Source organism: Pangasianodon hypophthalmus, chromosome 11 (assembly GCF_027358585.1).
Source record: "Pangasianodon hypophthalmus isolate fPanHyp1 chromosome 11, fPanHyp1.pri, whole genome shotgun sequence".
Classification (NCBI taxonomy): Eukaryota; Metazoa; Chordata; class Actinopteri; order Siluriformes; family Pangasiidae; genus Pangasianodon; species Pangasianodon hypophthalmus.
Window position 1 is genome coordinate 20,671,468 of NC_069720.1, and position 18,767 is coordinate 20,690,234.

The 18,767-nt window shown below is 37.4% G+C and overlaps 1 protein-coding gene across 1 annotated transcript in view; it reads right to left on the bottom strand.

Moving 5' to 3' along the window:
- Nucleotides 1–218: 218 nt before the first annotated feature.
- The window catches only part of wdr18 (WD repeat domain 18), a 69,521-nt gene continuing 50,972 nt past the window's right edge, over nucleotides 219–18,767 (bottom strand). Inside the window, exons 8-10 of the mRNA XM_026922371.3 lie at nucleotides 8,984–9,150; nucleotides 4,717–4,785; nucleotides 219–1,552 (exon numbers count right to left, since the gene is read on the bottom strand). Coding sequence (XP_026778172.1) covers nucleotides 1,424–1,552; nucleotides 4,717–4,785; nucleotides 8,984–9,150 — 365 coding nt within the window. The 3' untranslated portion in view covers nucleotides 219–1,423. The remainder of the gene's footprint in view (nucleotides 1,553–4,716; nucleotides 4,786–8,983; nucleotides 9,151–18,767) is intronic.

Genomic DNA, 18,767 nt, shown 5'->3' on the forward strand with positions numbered 1-18,767 from the left:
ACAAAAACAGCATTGGTTTTTAAGCTGCATCGCAGCTGGTCAGGCTTCACGAATCAGCAGCATGCGAGCCGTCGTGTTCATTTGTAATCAAGATTTCCCATTTTGCATTCTGTTCTTTTAATTTCTGCACATCATCACAAATACCATCACACGTTCTGCTTAGAGCATTACAACTATTATTAGAATATCCAGACAGAAGAGCTATCAATTTAAAAAAAAAAAAAAAAGTAAGACAAACTGTATAGCCTGAGAAAGGTTTTAGTTGAGGTGTTTCTTGAGTTTTTTTTTTCTTTCCCTGAATTTCCCATTTTCACACAATGTCAATTCTCAATAAACTTCTGCTGCCTAAATGCATAGGATGAAGGTGCTGTGTGAGCACACAAAAGCAATTCCCCGCACTGTGAACAGGAACAGGTGAAAAAGTGTAATTCAAAAGGAAAGTGATGAGTGCAGCAGGCACTGGTTATCTGCCATCTTCACATCCTGCTTAAGTCGATGAGATCTGAAGTTTCAGATCTACATCACAAAGGCTAAATGAGTTAACTAGATAAAAATCCAGTGCTTCATATGTTTGGAACAGCGGCATGTTCTTTAGCTGAATAAGAAAGTTTTCTTTTTTAAAAATATAAGTTGGTTGAGATTGACTTTGAGGTCTTTTTATTGATTCAGGAGAAACTAGAAAATGGTAGAAATATGCTTGTGCGGGTCACAGAAAGTGCAACAACGAGTGTAAGAGGAAAGATGAGTTGACATCTCTTGCCAGGGAAAATCTCCCCCCCCCCCCCCGCAAATAAGCTGCAATGGACAGAAAGGTGTTTATAGAACATTAAGCCCAGTGCAGTAAACTTTAAGATGGCTATCAAACAGTGGAAACCCATTTGCACTGGTGGAAGGGTATGTTTTTTCTTCCTAAAATTAGATGTGAAAAGTTGTTTGGTTCTGTTTTCTTCCTGTAATTTGATAAGAATTGTATTTTTTTCCCCAAAAAATGAGGAAACAATAAGAACAAACCGGTCCGTGAGAAAACACTACAGATTATAAAGCAATATGAGGAAATTCATTTTTGCCAAATGCAGAATTCATAAATTAAAACCGAGCTCATCCCAAATTATTGCTTTGCATTATTAATGGATTCTATTCCATGTTTTATTGAGTACATGACGGTCAGTTCTGCATCTCAATGTAGAAACAGTATACAAAAATGTGGACAGGATGAATATTTAAAAAGATGTTTATCATACAAAGTCAGACCCATCTCACATGTTCTGAGAATTTCTAATACCTCATAGGAAAAAAAAAAGAGACCAAATCACCGTGTGTGACCAAATTCATACATACATTTGACTGACGTTTTATTCATGAACAGCCACGATTTAAACAAGCTCCTCTCTGGTTAAAATGAGGTCACTTCAAGAAGGTCTTTTTAATTAGGCTTTGTAAGGAGCTGTGTGGAAAACTCATACAAATCTTTGTTGATTTTCTTCAGGGTCCTCACCTCTTCTTCCAACTCCGACACGCGTACCTTTGTGTTCTCTCCATCACCGAATACGCTCTGAATGTGAAAAACAAAACGGAACAGGAGTTCATTTTAAAAAGGCCATTACGCCAGATAATGCACAGCTACAGCTCTTAATCATTTCCTCATTAGGTCTGTTGTTAAGTCAGTGTTCTTTCTGCAGCAACCTTTGAAACAAACAAGCACTGTCACTGTATTAAAGCAGTTCATTGGATCCTGCATCACGACTCTGCCAAGCGTAAGGGTGCAGGGAAGTGAGTTCATTTTCCTTCAGCCTGCAATCACGCTTAGTACATTTTAAAAAGGTCATTTGTGGTTCAAAGGAAAATTGGGTGACCTAACGCTGAGCATTAACTCTGCCGAGGAGGAAATCTCAAACACGGATAGGTTTTAAGAGAACTAAAGACCAATTCTGCGCAAAAAAAAGGACGACTTAACTTTCTCGTCGGGTTTGAAGAACGTCTTGGCTTCCTGATGAGTTCATCAAATCCCATTTAAAAAAAAAAATCCCTAATCTAGCAGAGCAGATATCGACATTCCTATTGTGGAGAATTCCGCAGCGCAGGCAAATGGTGGAGGACAGCAACGCAATTTTCCCACAGATTAAGAAGCAGGGGGTGGGTTAGAAACCTCTCATGCTCTCCATTAATTTATTTATTTCAGCATTTCCTTCAAATAAACACTGTGGGCTTTCGGCTCACCCGCAGGATTCCGCTTCTGTTTTGATTGAGCGCGACTAATCCACTTAACAGCACGCCGAGTTCTTCAGAGCTGAGCACAGCGGAGAAGATCCCATAGTGACAAAATGCTTCAACCCCCAACAACAACAACAACAACAAAAAATTGCCTTGCACTCCTAAAGGTCAACAGGGTAAGGATCCACTTCAACTTCTGTGAACAGGTCTCTTGGGTAAAGAGCTTGAATAAAATAACTGCATGTGAAGGTTATAAGAATACCAGTGTTTAACACGGTTAGATTTTCAAGCTTGGAGGCTCCATTATAATCACGCTATAATCCTTCCTGTAGTCAGCAGGTTGGATTTGGAATAATAAGTTCTCAGGGCATTAATGTCCAAGTCATTTCTGTTTAATGTCTTTTTTTAAAATGCACTTTGATGGAATAGCACAAGCAAGTAATTAAGAATGTAATTAACCAAGCTATTAATTAAGCAAATAGTTCGGGATATATTGTGACCTGTCTGAAGTTGGAGAAGTCACTAGGTTGTTGTTTTTTTTTTTTTTTGGTTGTCGTTGCACATTTTCTCCCAAGGAATATCTATGTTTGGTTAAAGCTCTCTATTGAAAACAGGGCTGCTGTAACCAGGATCAAAATTTTAATTTGTGGTCCATAAGGGTCATAATTAAAATATCACAATGCCGAATGTGTACTCCAACGTCTGATTTTTAACCTCCATTATGCGATCCTTCCATTCTTCCATAAACTACTTGATTTTATTTAGATAAACATTTTGGTTTACAGGACAGCTGAAGTTACATTTTGATTTCTGAATTACGTTCCATGATACTATGTGATCAATACAATGGCTAACAATGGGCCTCATTTATCAATCTTTTAGTAAAGTTATGCGTAAATGTTTGTGTAAGACAAACCGAACAAAAGTTTTTCACTTTACAAAAAGTTTCAGAAACACTGGATTTCTTTGTACTCATGTGCGTATGTTGATCACCTGTTACATGCGAAGCGTGTTCCCAATACAGTTCATTTGCATTTACTGACGGTAACAATCTCCATAAAAGTTTACGCGTTCGTGCTGGAAACAAGAAATGACTACTAAATGGTGAAAAAAAAGACAGAAAGGCAGAGGTGGAAGTTATTTTGACTTCTATTCCAATAAATATATTTAGCAGTGTAATAGCCCCTGAAAAGGTCAAATTTGTCTAGAGACAAATTACGGAAAATTTGAATTAGGTGCGAATTAAATGAGGTGAAAATAAAAATGGTTTGACATGAAAATGAAGAGAAAAAAGATCCACACTGTAAAATGGAACTGATTCATAAGCCAGCTCTCATGCTCTGAAAAAAATCATACCGATCTTTTAACATTGTTTTCTTCATAAGTGTGACCTTGAGGAATTTGTTGACAGTTTATGCCTATGTGCAGACAAACCAGCCCTTTCTCCGTTCATACGGCACCATTTCTTTTGTTATTGTTGTACCTGAATTAGTTTTATTTGTCTTAATTTATCGGTTTGTGTTGGCTCGCTTTCTTTACTTTTCATATTCTTTAATTGATGCTAATAATACAAAACAACTGGTTTTCACAAAATGTTGTCGACGGTTCTCTTAGTCCCTGACCTAGTGAACTAGCATGAGGATGTGTTTTTGAGACTTTTTTGAGTGTCTGCAAAATGCTGAAAACATTATAAAATAAGCTATTTTAATCCAGTATAAATCCAGATATAAAAGTGCAGTAAGTCATGCAAATTATATGATTTGAAGTCTATCAATTAAGGTTTACACTATTTAGTCTTCTTATGCATAAATTTACACACACTCAGGAGCACGAATAGGATACAAACACGTTTCTGAATTTACGCGATTTTCACGAAGACCACATTTCTTGCATAAACGCACCTACGAATGATTTACGAATAAATCTGTTCGTATCCAGCTTGATAAATGAAGCCCAATGAGCTTTAACATGCTTGTATTATGTTATTAATGAGTAATGATAAAAAAAAAAATAGCAACTTGAACTAACATTCAAGTTAGTTAGAAAAACTGAACTAATACCAAGTGTTTATTTGTAGCCAACTAAGGCGCAAACCCGATCAATTATCGCTGCTGCAACTAGCAACTAGCACTGATTTGGCTAGCAATCTTAAGAGAACCAGTTGAGAACCAATATTCACTGCTGACTGGACCACCACATTATCAGGCCAGTGCTGTTTCCATACTGACATCTGGAGACAGGTTGCATGAGAGATTAAAAAAACAAAACAAAAAAAAAAACACCTTGTGAAACTATTGTAACTTCAGCTAGTTAGCGGCAGGATTGAAAATATAAAAATATAAATCAGTGCTTGTTTGTCACAAGTGCACTCGAGAATTTGTATAAGAATTTAAAGCATTTGAATACTGTAGCTGCAGCATCAGTCACAATTTTAGCTCACTCAGAAGAGCAGTAAAAGAGGGGGCGAATAACAGGATCAGAACTGCTCTTGACTCTCTCACCCACCTTGTCTGTAACAGCACACATAAGAGAATGAAGGCGGTCTGCCTTCTCCAGATACGTCTCCTCTGGCTCCTGAAAAATGATTCAACTCTTATTAAAATAAATATTAAAATACATCAGTCCTATACAGTAACATCCAAAAATATGAAGCCATGACCAAGATAACATGTGTGCTATTATTTACTGACAATAAGTAATACAGAGGAAAATGAGTCAACATCAGGTTTGGGTTATTAAGAGATGCTAATCACCAGTCTCTTCGCCACTATCATGAATCGTGTTTATTTCATCAGGTATTGGTGCACTTTTTTTTTTTTTTTTAAACAAATGAAAAGCTCTGACAGTGATGTGTGTTTTCATTTTATGAATACATTATGCAAGAATTATAGCACGACTATAACTACTAGTGAGGTGAGTTCAGTTACTTAGTTACTCCTTAGGTAAATCATTGCTTACTACTGTCGTTCTTATGTTCTTTGATAAATATCAGGTGTTACATACGAAGATTTGAACTTTTTGGTATTTACAGTTCGGGTCATAAGTTTACATACGCCTTGTAGAGTCTGCAAATTGTTAAAAAAAATTTAAGAGGGATCACAAAAATTGCATTTTCCTTTTTATTTAGTACTGCCCTGAATAAGCATTATTTCACATAATAGATTTACATATAGTCCACAAGACATGATAATAACCGAATTTACACAAATGAACCAGTTTAAAAGTTTACATACACTTGATTCTTAATACTGTGTGTTGCTACCTGGATGATCTACGACTGGGTTTATGTTTTGTGATAGCTGTTCATGAGTCCCTTGCTTGTCCTGAGCAGTTAAACTGCGCACTGTTCTTCAGAAAAATTCTCCAGGTCCTTCACATTCTTTGCTTTTCCAGCTGCTTTAAGGACCTCTTCTCTCCTTATGGGGGAAGATGTGACCCGTCATTCCATTCATCTCGTTGTAGAAATACAATGACAATAAATGCCATCCATCCATCCATCCATCCATCTATCTATCTATCTATCTATCTATATATCTATCTTCTGTACCTTTGACCCCTTTCCAACAGAAGCGATATGATGTTCAGATCCATCTTTTCACACTTTTCACACAACTATTACAAACGGTGCAAACATTCACTGATTCTCAGGAAGGCAACACATTAAGAGCCAGGGGGATGTAAAATTTGAACAAGATGATCGGTGTAAATTATTATTTTGTTTAAAGATCTTACTTTTTTCATTTAGTACTGCCCTTCAGAACCTATTTAAGATATTTACATGTTTCCCAGAAGACAAATTAATAACATCAATCATTTACACCAATCATCCTGTTCAAAAGCTATGTGAAATAGCTTATTCAGGGAAGTACTAAAAACAAAATCAATTTTTATGATCCTCTTATTATTATTATTTTTAATTATTAACATTTTGCAGATTCTGCAAGGCGTATGTAAACTTATGACCCCAACTGTAAATCATTATGTAGCTTATGACAGCTAAGTTGTAGTAGATTTTAAATGCGCCAATAGCAGTAAAAGACTGACACAATATCAGCACATCTTAGCTTGCTTTATAATCATTTCTGTCCATCTTTTCTTTTAGACGACAACTCCTCCCTAATGGTTTGCTGTTGGTTTCCAGCAGTTAGGTTCAGAATATAGACAGTGTGTGTATAAATCTCTGTACTGGCACCCAGGTGGTAGAATAAACTTCCCCTGGCTGTCTGAACAGCTGAGTCACTGGCTGTCTCCAAACGAAGAAAGAAGACCTACCTCTTCACTAGAAACCTATTTTAAAAAACTCTCAACTTGTCTTGCTTCTGTTGCTGTACCAACTCTATGTACTGACTCCTTTATAACAGGGTTTTAGCTTAATAGCGTTCTTAGGCCCTGACCTATTTGTATTAACATGAGGATATGTTTTTGATGTGGAGACTACAAAGCACTTCTGAAAGTTGTTCTGAATAAGACCATCTGCCAAATACTGTCGATCCAGGAGTTTTATTTTTTTATTTCAAAACACAATATACGATGGAAAAAAAGGAAACGGGAACTTCTCGCTAAAATTTTCAGCATTTCATCATCATATTTGGGCAATTTTTGGCTGTAAAAAAAATTCTGGTGGCTGAATTTTTGGTGTATCTCTAGTATATTCTCATATGTATTTCACACAACATCTATACAGCAAAGGCTTGTACATGTGTGAATCAAAAACAAAGTTGAGCCTAGTCCTTTCCTCCCCACTGTCCAATTTCCATTTGCTGTAAACAGTGACTGCAACCATTGAACTGCCAATAAGGTTATCTTAAACAGGTCTGTCCGACAATCAATCAAGTCTGATTCTGTGTCAGCTCGCATGCAGCAGTATTTACAGCCTCATCCTCTCAGTTTAACAGTGTGGGAGTTAGCACTTATTAAACGACATGGTCGATAAAGCACTTATTCTTCAATTCAGTAAAGGTTTTACATACAAACCTACACAGGAGCACACTGCACACCACAGCATCCACTGCAGCTCACCAAAGCTTTGTTTAAATTCATTTTTTTTAAAAATGTGCTGCTAAAAAACATTTTGTAAGGAGCCATTTTTTTTTTAACATTTATGGAAGGAGTCTCCAGTGTCAAGAATTTGTACCCGTCAAAGATAAAGCTCCTTTATGTTTTGTGCCACGGATGCTAAGGATGGAGGACTCTGTGCTTTCCAGTTTCTTGGTAATAAGCACTTTTTTTCTTTCAAGTTAGAGAGAAGAGAGAGACTGGCGAGGGAACGACTGTTTACAGCTGCTGTAACATAACTGAGAAAGGGAACTGACTTGTCTTGTGGATGTTCCACATCATTAAACGTAACTATAAGCGAATTAATAAGTATAACATGTTGTTCATTAATAAAATTTAAAAAATGTAATCTTTGGCAAACTGCTGGTATAAGAGGAATAAAACACTGTGGGACATGCTTTAATAAAAAAATAATCAACAAGGGGGTAACATCACACACTTTTGGAATTAGATGAACTTCCAGGTTAAATCCTTTGTGTCCTGAACGTATCATTTTGATCTTCACTTCCTAGTAAGGTGATGGACCTTCCTGTGTTTATGCAGCATTATCGACATACATCCTAACTTTCCTTCAAATAACCAAATAACAGAAATTTAGAAACAGTTCTGCAAGAGAAATTCATTTGCATTTGGAGGAATATTGTGTGTGTCGTTTTTTTTTTTATATATTAATTCACTTATCCAATCAATTGTTTTAGGCTCTCTGACACCAAACAGGTTTATTTGAAACCTTTTATTGAAAAGGCTTATTTTGGAAAGATGACAATATTCCCACAGGCTATGGGGATTAGCCTTAAAGTAAACAAGGAGAGCAAACAACCAAGCTAGAGAACGGCGAAGGCATGGAGCATAAGAGAGTATGAGGAAGATAGGCAGCAGTGTGAACAGTGAATGTGAAATGGCTGGAAATGTTAAAGAGCGAATAGAAGGGTGTAAACACACAGCAGGTGGCAGACAATTTGAACACATATTATTCATGGGCCTATAACTGATTCTGACGTTGAATGCATTACCGATGAGCCATAAACAGCTGTTTGTTAACAATACTGTAACATTTATCATACTCTAGTGTAGAAGTGGAAAAAGCCTATCTGGGCAATCACAACGTATCCTACACCCAATCTTTAAATGTGTACCAAACACAGCATGATTAAAATAATTACTGTACAAATTACACTGTTTTAATGGCAAACATGGGACCATTTGTCTCAGATTTAAATAATTTCCACCTGAATAATATGTAGCAAATAAATACGATTTTAATTTTAAAAAAAATTCTTGGTTGTAGACTTTTTTTTGCACCAATGAGCCAAAATGTTATGACCACTCACAGTAGCGAATAACATTGACTATCTCTTAACAGTGCTGCTTGTTAAGTTCAGGGATACACGACTGCAAGGAATGTACAGAAAAAAATACAACAAACCTGGAAATGAAACTGACAAACCATTCAGTCTCAGAAGAAAAATGTAACGGTTAAAAGTCCTGTTTAGAAACTTCCATAGACATCAGCATACAAATTGAAACTTTTTTTTTTTTCCCCGTTTGAATTATACTGCCAGCTTGGCAATTGTGAGGAAGCTTCCACATAGCCTCACTAATAACTCTAAATCATTAATAACTAAATCAGTAACACCTTATAAAATAAGTTTGTTCATTTGGATTTCTCAGATAAATCCCATCCAAATGACATATTTTTTCAAACCATACACAATACCTGGCAGTTGGTGCCCAGCCTGAGACACATTCCTCCCGTTCCGGCTCCCTCAGCATGCTCCGAATTGTTCAGATGACGGCTGAAGCGAGGTAACGGGATGCCAGGCCGACTGTCGGGCAGGAACATGTTGCCAGGGGCTGGAATAATAGCAGCATTGGTCACCTGACCTGTTGGCAAAAATACATGATGCATCTCTATGTTAGGTTCCTGCGGGGCCTCAATAAATTTAAGTGCCATCCTGTAAACTCATATTTCATTCTGTTCCACTTCGATAAATTGGCCCAGGATAAGAGATATGTTAAGGACACTAGCTTTACAAGGGACATTGATTGGAGTAAGCCGCATTTTTCCAGTTTAAATCACAAAAGCTGAAGCTCTTAGCATTAAACAAATAAAACGCAGGCATTAAAGACCAAAAAAACAAAAGGCAGTGCCAAAGAAACGGTTTTCCTTCTTTGTGATTTGACAGAAACCACTGTCAATGACTGAAGTTTAAATGACAACGTATGGCTGCAGAGAATAAACAACCTAGACTTGGAGAAAGTTCCAGAAAATAAGATGAGCTGTTCAGGTGTGAAACCTTACGCTCAACTTTTAGGATGATAAATCAGGAAACCGCATTAACTCAATGTGATGCCCTTCAAATTTTATGACTGAAACAAATGCTCAAGTGCTTTTCAAGTACTGAACCCCTCCTTTTTTATTTCCCTATTACTTCCAGTCAGACACATAAGTCCCACATCATCTAAACTGCCCATCTGTCCAACTAAATAAAGGATCTTTCTCTGTTATTGCCTCTTAGAAAAAGAGCCATAAAACAGACAGCACAATGTACCCTGTTATCTCAGAATCACATGGACAGAGTTCGGTGAAGATTAAGGTATACAATTCTGAGATTCTGGAACAGTTTCTCTAAAGGATCCTGGGGATTAGTCGTTCTACTTCAGAACAGGCACTGAGAGTGATTTTCTGCACATCCGAAAGCACCATAAGAAGCCAAAGATCTACTGCAAGTTCTTCATAGTCAGAAACTGGTAACTGTCTCTCACTAATTTGCAGCAATAAGCACCTGAGACAAATAATACAGAAAACTTTTGGGATAAATGATATTTTTGAAACAGCATACATATAATTAACTGCCTGATGTCCCAAAAACCTGTCGTGTCACGACTATATACATATATACCCACACACAGACACACACACAGACACACACACAGACACACACACAGACACACACACAGACACACACACAGACACACACACACAGACACACACACACAGACACACACACACTGTCTGACTGTATGTGACCTTGTAATTTTAGATTTTGGACTGTGACACATTTCCCTCAGGGATCAATAAAGCAATAAAGAACTCTTTCTATCTAAATTATATCACAAAAGACTTTTCTGAGATATCATAGTTATCACAAAATCTTTTTATAAGATTTTAATGTTTTTTTTATGACAGTCACAAACTCTGAAAACTGCTGATTAGATATATTAGATTTTACTGAATGTATTTTCCCTCCTTTTCAATATTAAACGATTTTTCTAGACAATAAATAAGCGTAAAGTTTTTTCTCTTTTTTTTTTTTTTTTAATATAACGACAGTTTTGCGGCTAGTTTCTTAGCAAACCTATAGATCACAATGCATATTATGTATCGTAGACATTTCTTTAAATATTGTGATGTATTTTTGTCATATTGCCCACTCCTAGTCTCCCCTAGACATTTTTAAAAGTTAAAGGGGAAATGACTCACCCTGGAAACAGTGCGCTGTGTTAGAGTGGAGAATAGACCGGAGAATAGAGTGCAGAAAAGTCTGGTTCTTGAGACTCACATCAAAAATCTAAAACAAACCACATGGGAAGCCTCTACAGCGGTTCTTGCACCATCCACGGTTTTGAAAAAGTCAAAGCATAACATGCTAAACATAAACCACAAATCACAGTGAATCACATGTCAGTGCCCATGTGGTCTAATTAGAGAAAAAAAAGAATAAAAAAAAAAAAAAAGCACAAACAGCACTGTGCAAAACATGTCAACATGGAGATCTAATTCAGGCAGCCGCTAATCTTTTGAAAACAGATTAAAAAACCAATGCCACAAGCCTCCAGACATGCCTCTGTTTTTGTTGTCTCTAGCTTTTCATTTTTTTTTTTAAATTTTATTCAGGATCCAGGCCTGAGCATATGAGTGCAGCCTCTGACAGGTTCCAACTAACCAGGACTAACAATACAAGTGCAAACACAAGCTCCAAGTGTTTTCTTATGGACCAATTACCGTATACATATCGGCTCTGGGTCAGTGACTACAGGAGAGCATTTAACTGGAGCACATGATCCAGATTGCAGAAAAGATAATTAGCTGTCATCTGCCCTTCCTTATGGCCCTCTATACCACCAGTAACAACAGTACAACAAACATGTTCCAAAAAAAACCTACATCATTCCCTGAGATGCAGTCATTTTCAGCGACAATTGTCTGTAAAATCTTTCAAAGAAGTACAATATCACTCCTGGCTTACACACTGCACACACTTAGCCACTTTACAAAGCAGTATTATATAAGAAATATTATATTATCATGCAGCAAGCATGGGTTTGAGAAGGGTGTGAAATTTAAATAAAACTTCTTATTCTTATTCTCATTATTGTTTCTTAACAAATACATGAACACTTACTCAGTTCTTCCTGCAATCAACGTTAAATCTCTTCTATCTTATATTATACTGTCATTCTTATTTAATGTATATTTGACAACAAAGTGTAATTTCAGCAGCTGCTAAGTCAAATTTCTTGTAAGTCTCTTTTCATTCAACATAACTGATTTGGAAATCTTAAGCAGCTTCGAGGCACTAATGATAATCAAAGATATTGGCAGTATTTCACTGAAGCGAGCTGTTTTAAAACTCAAAATCAAAACAGCTAAGACGTTCAGTGTTCCACCAAAAGCCATGGTCCGAAACTCCCCAATGCTATTCCAAGAAGGAAAGGCGAGCAACATGACTGACAGGAAAGTAAAGACACTTCCTTGTCCTAATTAGTGTTATTGATTTTTTCCCCCCTCCTGTTGGGCCTCAACATAGACTTTTCCTCATAGGTTTTTCCTCTGAGCAGATATTTCACTGACAGCTACTAAAATGTGAGGAAGGACAAATATTACAGAACATTATATGCTCAGAACATTGCAGTATAGTACTGTTTATGCGGAAAAAATAATTAAATACGTTAAATCCATCTAGTGAAAATGATGTGTTTACGTAACTATAAACGATAAAATGTACAATGTGTCTTTCTCTAAAAATAAATCTTTAGTGTTGGAAAACTTCTCTGTCGTTGATTGTTTTATTCCTTAATTAATAAACTGATTTGTTTATTGTAGTCTTTATATTTGTGTTTAAGCACAAGCTTTACTGACCTACTTTGGCAAAGAATAATGTAATCGTATTTGAGAAAATGTAATGTTTACAACACATTTGGTAATGGACTCGGTAATTTGAACCCTGTATAGGATATTTTGTACCTAATAATCTGGTTTCTGAATAATAAATGACAGTAATTCTTTCCCAGATTTAAGGCTGTTCTTATGGTTCTTACTTTTCACAATTCCAAAAGGCATAAACTGAAAAGCCTGAAGCGAACGAAACAGTAGTACGAAAGCAGCTCCTACATTCGTGCAAAGCCGAGCCACACTAAATCAGCTTTGAAGAGTATTGTACCTCCTTCTGCATTCTGATTTTCAGAGTACCTCCAAATTCTACAATTATTTCATCAGGGTTTGTATAATTCTAATGAATTTCGGGACATTTTTAAGCATATAAAAACATATCACATGAAAAATAGCTCCTCTCTACCTTTTATTGGCATCTGGAACTTAACAAGACATTATCATATTGCAACACTATGCCATGACAGTTTAATAATTCAGGTACCAAGTAAAGAAAGTAAAGATGATTCGAGCACTTCAGCATGAGAACAAAGTCTCACTGTAGGGTATCTTCCACTGTTAATGATACAAATGATCTGCAAAATTCCTCAGTGGCAGACATTTCAGGGTTGACCAACTCTTTTCGAGGCTTTCTGTGAACTGGCCATGATTTATTAATGGAGGGCCGCCTCTCTGTGTGCATTCTGTCTAGTTTCCACTGCAGATAAATAGTGCAGACATGCACATACCCTCTCCAAACTTTTGCGAATCTATTAAATGATTCTCTGACATTGCCATAAAAACGAATCATTGCTATATTATAGCCCTGCACTTACAGGCTGAGGGATATGGTAGCGAGGTGAAAGGGATGTGCCTCGTAGAGTCAGGGAGGAATCAAAATCAACACAAAACTGTAACAGGAGGGCGGTATTTAAAAAAAATACCATAAAAAATGAGTAGTCTCTTACAATATACATACTACCTTAAACTGCATTACAGATCACAAAGCTTGGCGAGTTGCATTACTACTAAAATAAATAAATGAAGGACAAGATAAACAAAAGAATTTACTATGTTTCAGATTTTGCCCCCTAGGTAGTGACGTAACAGCATTAACTTAAATGTCAGCGTCTTGGGTCAAGATTAAGCACAGATTGAGCTTTAAATGGAAATTGAATGTTACACTGGCAGGCCGAAACCCTGTGAAACTGGTGAGCTCAAACAGGTTTATGTACTTCAGTGCGTAGCTTTCTCGTCAGCTGGCTCCTTTGAAGGGAATCGAAGACCTTACAGGCATCGGATGAATTTCGTTTAAATGTTAATCGTGGCTGAGTTCTCCAAAGGCTTCAAATACTCCATCATCAGACTTTTCAATCAGCACGGGTGTAGGTTGGACGGGGAGCTAATTTCTCATCAGTGCACCAAGCTTCATGCCAAAGGGTGGTTCAAATGAAAGAATAAGAGCATGTGGGTGTTGATTTAACGCAAGAGAACCTGGAGGTGATAACCTCCAATTGTAAAAAGCCTCAACACAAAGGGAAAGAACCTTCCTTGGCGAGCACGCAGCATTGACGCCACCTGATATATCAGCTGGAAAGTGCAAGAAAAAAAAGTGAAAAATTAAGAAGTCTTTTTGATTCGACTATCAGCGAGTTTTAGAACTGCAAACTGGCTGATTTGATTGTTCAACTCTACACCGAGAGCTTGTTCAGTTAGAGTAGAGATGCAGTCACAATAAATCTGGATGTAATTATATGGTACTTACAAGAAATAAACATAAAAGTTGAGGTTTGGGAAAAGTGGACTTTCAGTAATAGAGTGATGGAAAATGTCACACATTTTGTGGTTCAATTATTCTATTTCAAACTTTTCCCTTCAGGAAGACTGACTGTAATATAATGCTGAGTCCCATATTTCTTAAAAAAGGAAGATTAATGTATTAATTACCCACTGCTCGTGTACATTACTTAATCCCCCACAGGCAAATAACAACTAACATCAATACAACTTGTTAAATAATAATGTGATCTTATTAATATTTGAAATTTAGTTTGGCTAAAGGCTTTGTACTTTCAATCTGAGAGTGCATAATGCTGATTAATAAAAGCAACTGGCATGAAAAAACAAATCAGCTACTACATGCTAGAGGTAACTATGGACTGTAAAAATTACCCTGGGCCTGCATTTGTGTGCCAGAGCATTTTTGAACATTCAGCAGTTTAGAATTTGCTGGATCATTATTTTCAGCATTTTAGGAAAATAAATGAATGTAAAAGCACTGAAAATGTTTCATAAAGTTTACTTTACAGTTCATAACCCCACCAAACTCATCAATATGTCAAAGATGCTGTGTTTTCCCAAAGGAAAATGGGAAAAGAGTCCATATTTAAAGAATTAGGATGTGCACTCCAATTTCTGTTTGCCTTCCAGTTGACAAGGGGAATTGAATAATGCATTTGCATCATGGGAAGTCTTAAGTAGCACAAGTGGTGTTCAGCTTGGCTGTGAAAGAGTGACAGAGTTTGAGAATGTGCGTCAGAGAGACAGAGAATGAAAAATAAAAGGGAGGGCAAAGATAGATATAGATAAACTTAAACAAGAAAACAGGATTATATATCGATTTTTTTTTTAAAAAAAAGAACAAACACTGGTCACTGAGCTGTGACCACCACGCTGTACTAGTGACTAGAAGTTTGTGCCAAAATTTCACCTTTAAGCCTTAACATTCAACAGTTCATGTCTTTGCTTGGACTGCATTCTACCTCACATCTGCCAAATGAGTAAATGTAATGTAAATGTAAATTTCCAGCTTAACAGCTGAGAACCTCATAAATAAAGATAGGGAAATAAAAGGTGGGTGCTGAGAGCTGAAGACTGGGCCAACGTTTCTGCTCATTTAGGAGCCTGTAAAACATACCCAGTAATCAAACAAAATAGAACGCAAATCTGGTTACTCTAATCCAAAATTGACACATTACCTTTATTAGTGGACTTAAGCATTAGAAGTGAACTAAGGCGTTAAACAAACAATAAACCTATCATCTGTTTAAATCACAGACTGCATGTTGTGCGAGTAGCCGAGTGCATTTATTCCTTGTTGTGCGCTATCAGTGCCGGCCAATTATCTCTCACTCAATTACAACTATTGATTCATTGCGTGCTGGCTCCTACTGCTGGAATTACACTAATGGCCTGGGCCATTCCAGACATAACACACATTTATAAATTGTGCACAATGCCAGGTAGGGTCACAGAATCACAGCATTATAGAAGCACGTAGAGGGAGGGAGGTGGGCTCGATGCAAGCTCTGCCAACACACTGCAGATACAGCCTCTTGGCACACTAAACTCCCACAGGGATGGAGGGAGTGAACATAAAAGCTACGCATGTAGCTAATGGCGGCAACAATGCAAAAGAACTCGCACAATTGCACGGCTTCCAAAGACTGCTTTGCTCTGATGTAGCCTTAAGCCGAACTGATTTGCATTGTATTTTTCATAACAGCTTTCAGAGTGCCGTTAGTCTACACAACACATCACCACAGCCCTAATATACTGGAACACATTTATTCACTATGCCAAGGCTTATGAAGGAAGGTGTAGAAGATATACTGGTACAGAGGAATGTATGAGAAGGGTAAATTAGTCTTTGCAGACTTCTGGATTTGGTAGAATTTGCCTGTGAAATTAAGAAAAACTAGACCGATTGGTGGTGTGTACCATACACGAAGGCCTTAAATTGTGATTCAACATATCTCTATAGTTATTGTAATCACTAAGAAACAGACAACTGTTGGGATGCTTGTTAGCTTATCTGGACACTAGCTAGAGAGTCTTTGGGGGATGGGGTTTTCCTAGTTTACCCCTCTGCAAGGGGTGGTTGTATTTTGGACTGCACAGCAGCAGAGCCCATCCAGATAATGATGCCATCCCATCTCCACTTGACCCACCATCCCATGCATAAAGACTCTTCTCAGTGCTTGCACCCTGGTGGTGAAATGAACATCCTGTGGCTGTCCAAAAAGCTGAGTCTCTGGCTGTCTCCAAATGAAGAACCAACATCTATCTCTTTACCAAGCATGCAAATGAGCACTAAATAAAAAACTTGACTTGTATGTTTTTTCTTGCTGTACTATCTCCTCCCTAACATGGTTTAAGCTAAGTCAGTATTCTTAGACTCTGACCTACACTATATGGCCAAAAGTCTGTGGACACTTTACCATCAGATCCAATTGTGGTTCTTCCGAAACTGTTGCCACAAAGTTGGAAGCAAACTATTGTATAGGATGTCTTTGCATGTGGAACCATTACAATTTCCCTTCACTGGAAATAAGAGGCCCAAACCTGTTCCAGTATGACAATGCCCCTGTGTGCAAAGCGAGCTCCATGAAGACATGGTTTGTCAGGTTGCCGTGGAAGAACTCGAGTGTCCTGGACAGAGCCCCGACCCCAACCCCACTGAACACCTTTGGGATGAACTGGAACGCTGACTGCAACCCAGGTCTTCTCACCCAACATCAGTGCCTTATCTCACTAATGCTCTAGTGGAAAGCCTTCCCAGAAGAGTGGAGGTTATTATAACTGCAAAGGGGACTAAATCTGAAATGTTTGAAAAGCACATGTTGGTGTGATGGTCAAGTGTCCACAAACTTTTGGTCATACAATGTATTTGTGAACAGTATCTGCTAAATGCTGCAAATGTAAATGTAAATGTAAATGTAATGATGGTTCAATAGAACAGCATAAGAATAAGTTGTGCGATGCTATGTTTCTTGAGCTATGTCAGGAATACATGCACTTTTAGTTTTCTGTTGTGTTGTGTCTTTTTATCCCAGTTGATTGTTTCAGAACTGCTAGTTTTTAAGTATTTAGGCTACAAAAACAGTAGTGTTCATTGTGCTCTGTGATGTCTCTTATCAGTTCCACATTTTTAGTAATGTTGAGGTTCAGTTTGTTGATGCTGCACTATACAGAGGTCTAGTTAAAATATCTATTCCATAAGATGATCATGAGACCATTTCAGAAATGATTTCAGCTTTCAACAGCAATTGGCCATCATCACATTACATTTATTTCTCCATCCCAATTAAACACAGGTGTTATAAGCAAACATAGTTATGCTCGTCACCTTAGTCCAGTATAACTAATGTGTCAATTAAGTGATACCAAATGAACAATTAACAAGACATAATGCCTACAACTTTAAACAAGAAAAATAAGCAAGAAGTAAAACAATAAAAATGAATAAAGTGTCTAAACACAGTAGTAACCTGCTGATATTTTCTTAACATAGACAACTCATGCTACATACAATGCTCAGTTTTGATGGAAATGGAAAACAAGACACAGTTGCTAGACTGGAGCATGGAGAAGCCATCTGCGCTGAGAGCTACAGTATCTTTGTGCATGATTATCTGTTATTTTTGCTCACACTTGAAGCTACCCTGAAACACTGCTGCTGGGAAAAGTACTAGGTCTGATCAGTCCAAAGACTGTAAACATGACCTTAGGTTTTGTTGCAGTATAGGTGTGAATCACAGATGATGCCAGGAAAGTGATTAAGCCTATCAGACAAGTAAAAAATAAAAAGTTAAGACTTATCAGAACAGAAAATTCCATGACGTGCAGGACTGAAAACTTTCTTAGACACCTAGCAAAGACTTCTACAAGAATGCACTTGGTATCAGATAAGGCAACTCCAATCTGAGAGGCAGAGATCAAGACAGGATGAGAGAAGAACTGGTCTGACTTCTTAATTAAGTGTCTGACTATCGCCATGTCTGATGTCACATTCACTATATTGTCCATTATTTTGAACTCTTTGCCTTTTGTTATGTCTGAAGGCACAGTGGAGAGTATTCTGTGTACTCATGCAATCCCACAATGCCCTGTACAAACAGAATACTCATAATACAATATGCTGCACATAATACAATATTCGTAGGGAATAGGAAGTAGGGATGCATTTTGAACATAGTTTTAAATTTCCAGCTTTAAGTCATTCCAGGAGGAGGTATTTGATTGAAGTTGCCTAGACGAGATAGCAATCAGCTGTGTAATTAACACAAGTTTCGACAACACAGCCAGCCACTTCTGACAGAGTTCACTCGTGCTGAGCGTGAACAGTATTTTTAATGAACGGTGCCGTCTTATTGAACCACCAAGCTTGCTACCCTATTGCACTCCTGCTTGTTTTTGGTAATTATAAAACGATTCACCCTTCACTATCACTGACAATACATAAAAAGTGGGTGATTAAAAGGGTTTGTAGCTATGTTGACAGTTACGAAGGAGGATCCATTTATGTCATATAATCCTGAGGATACAACACGCTGATACATAACCACTC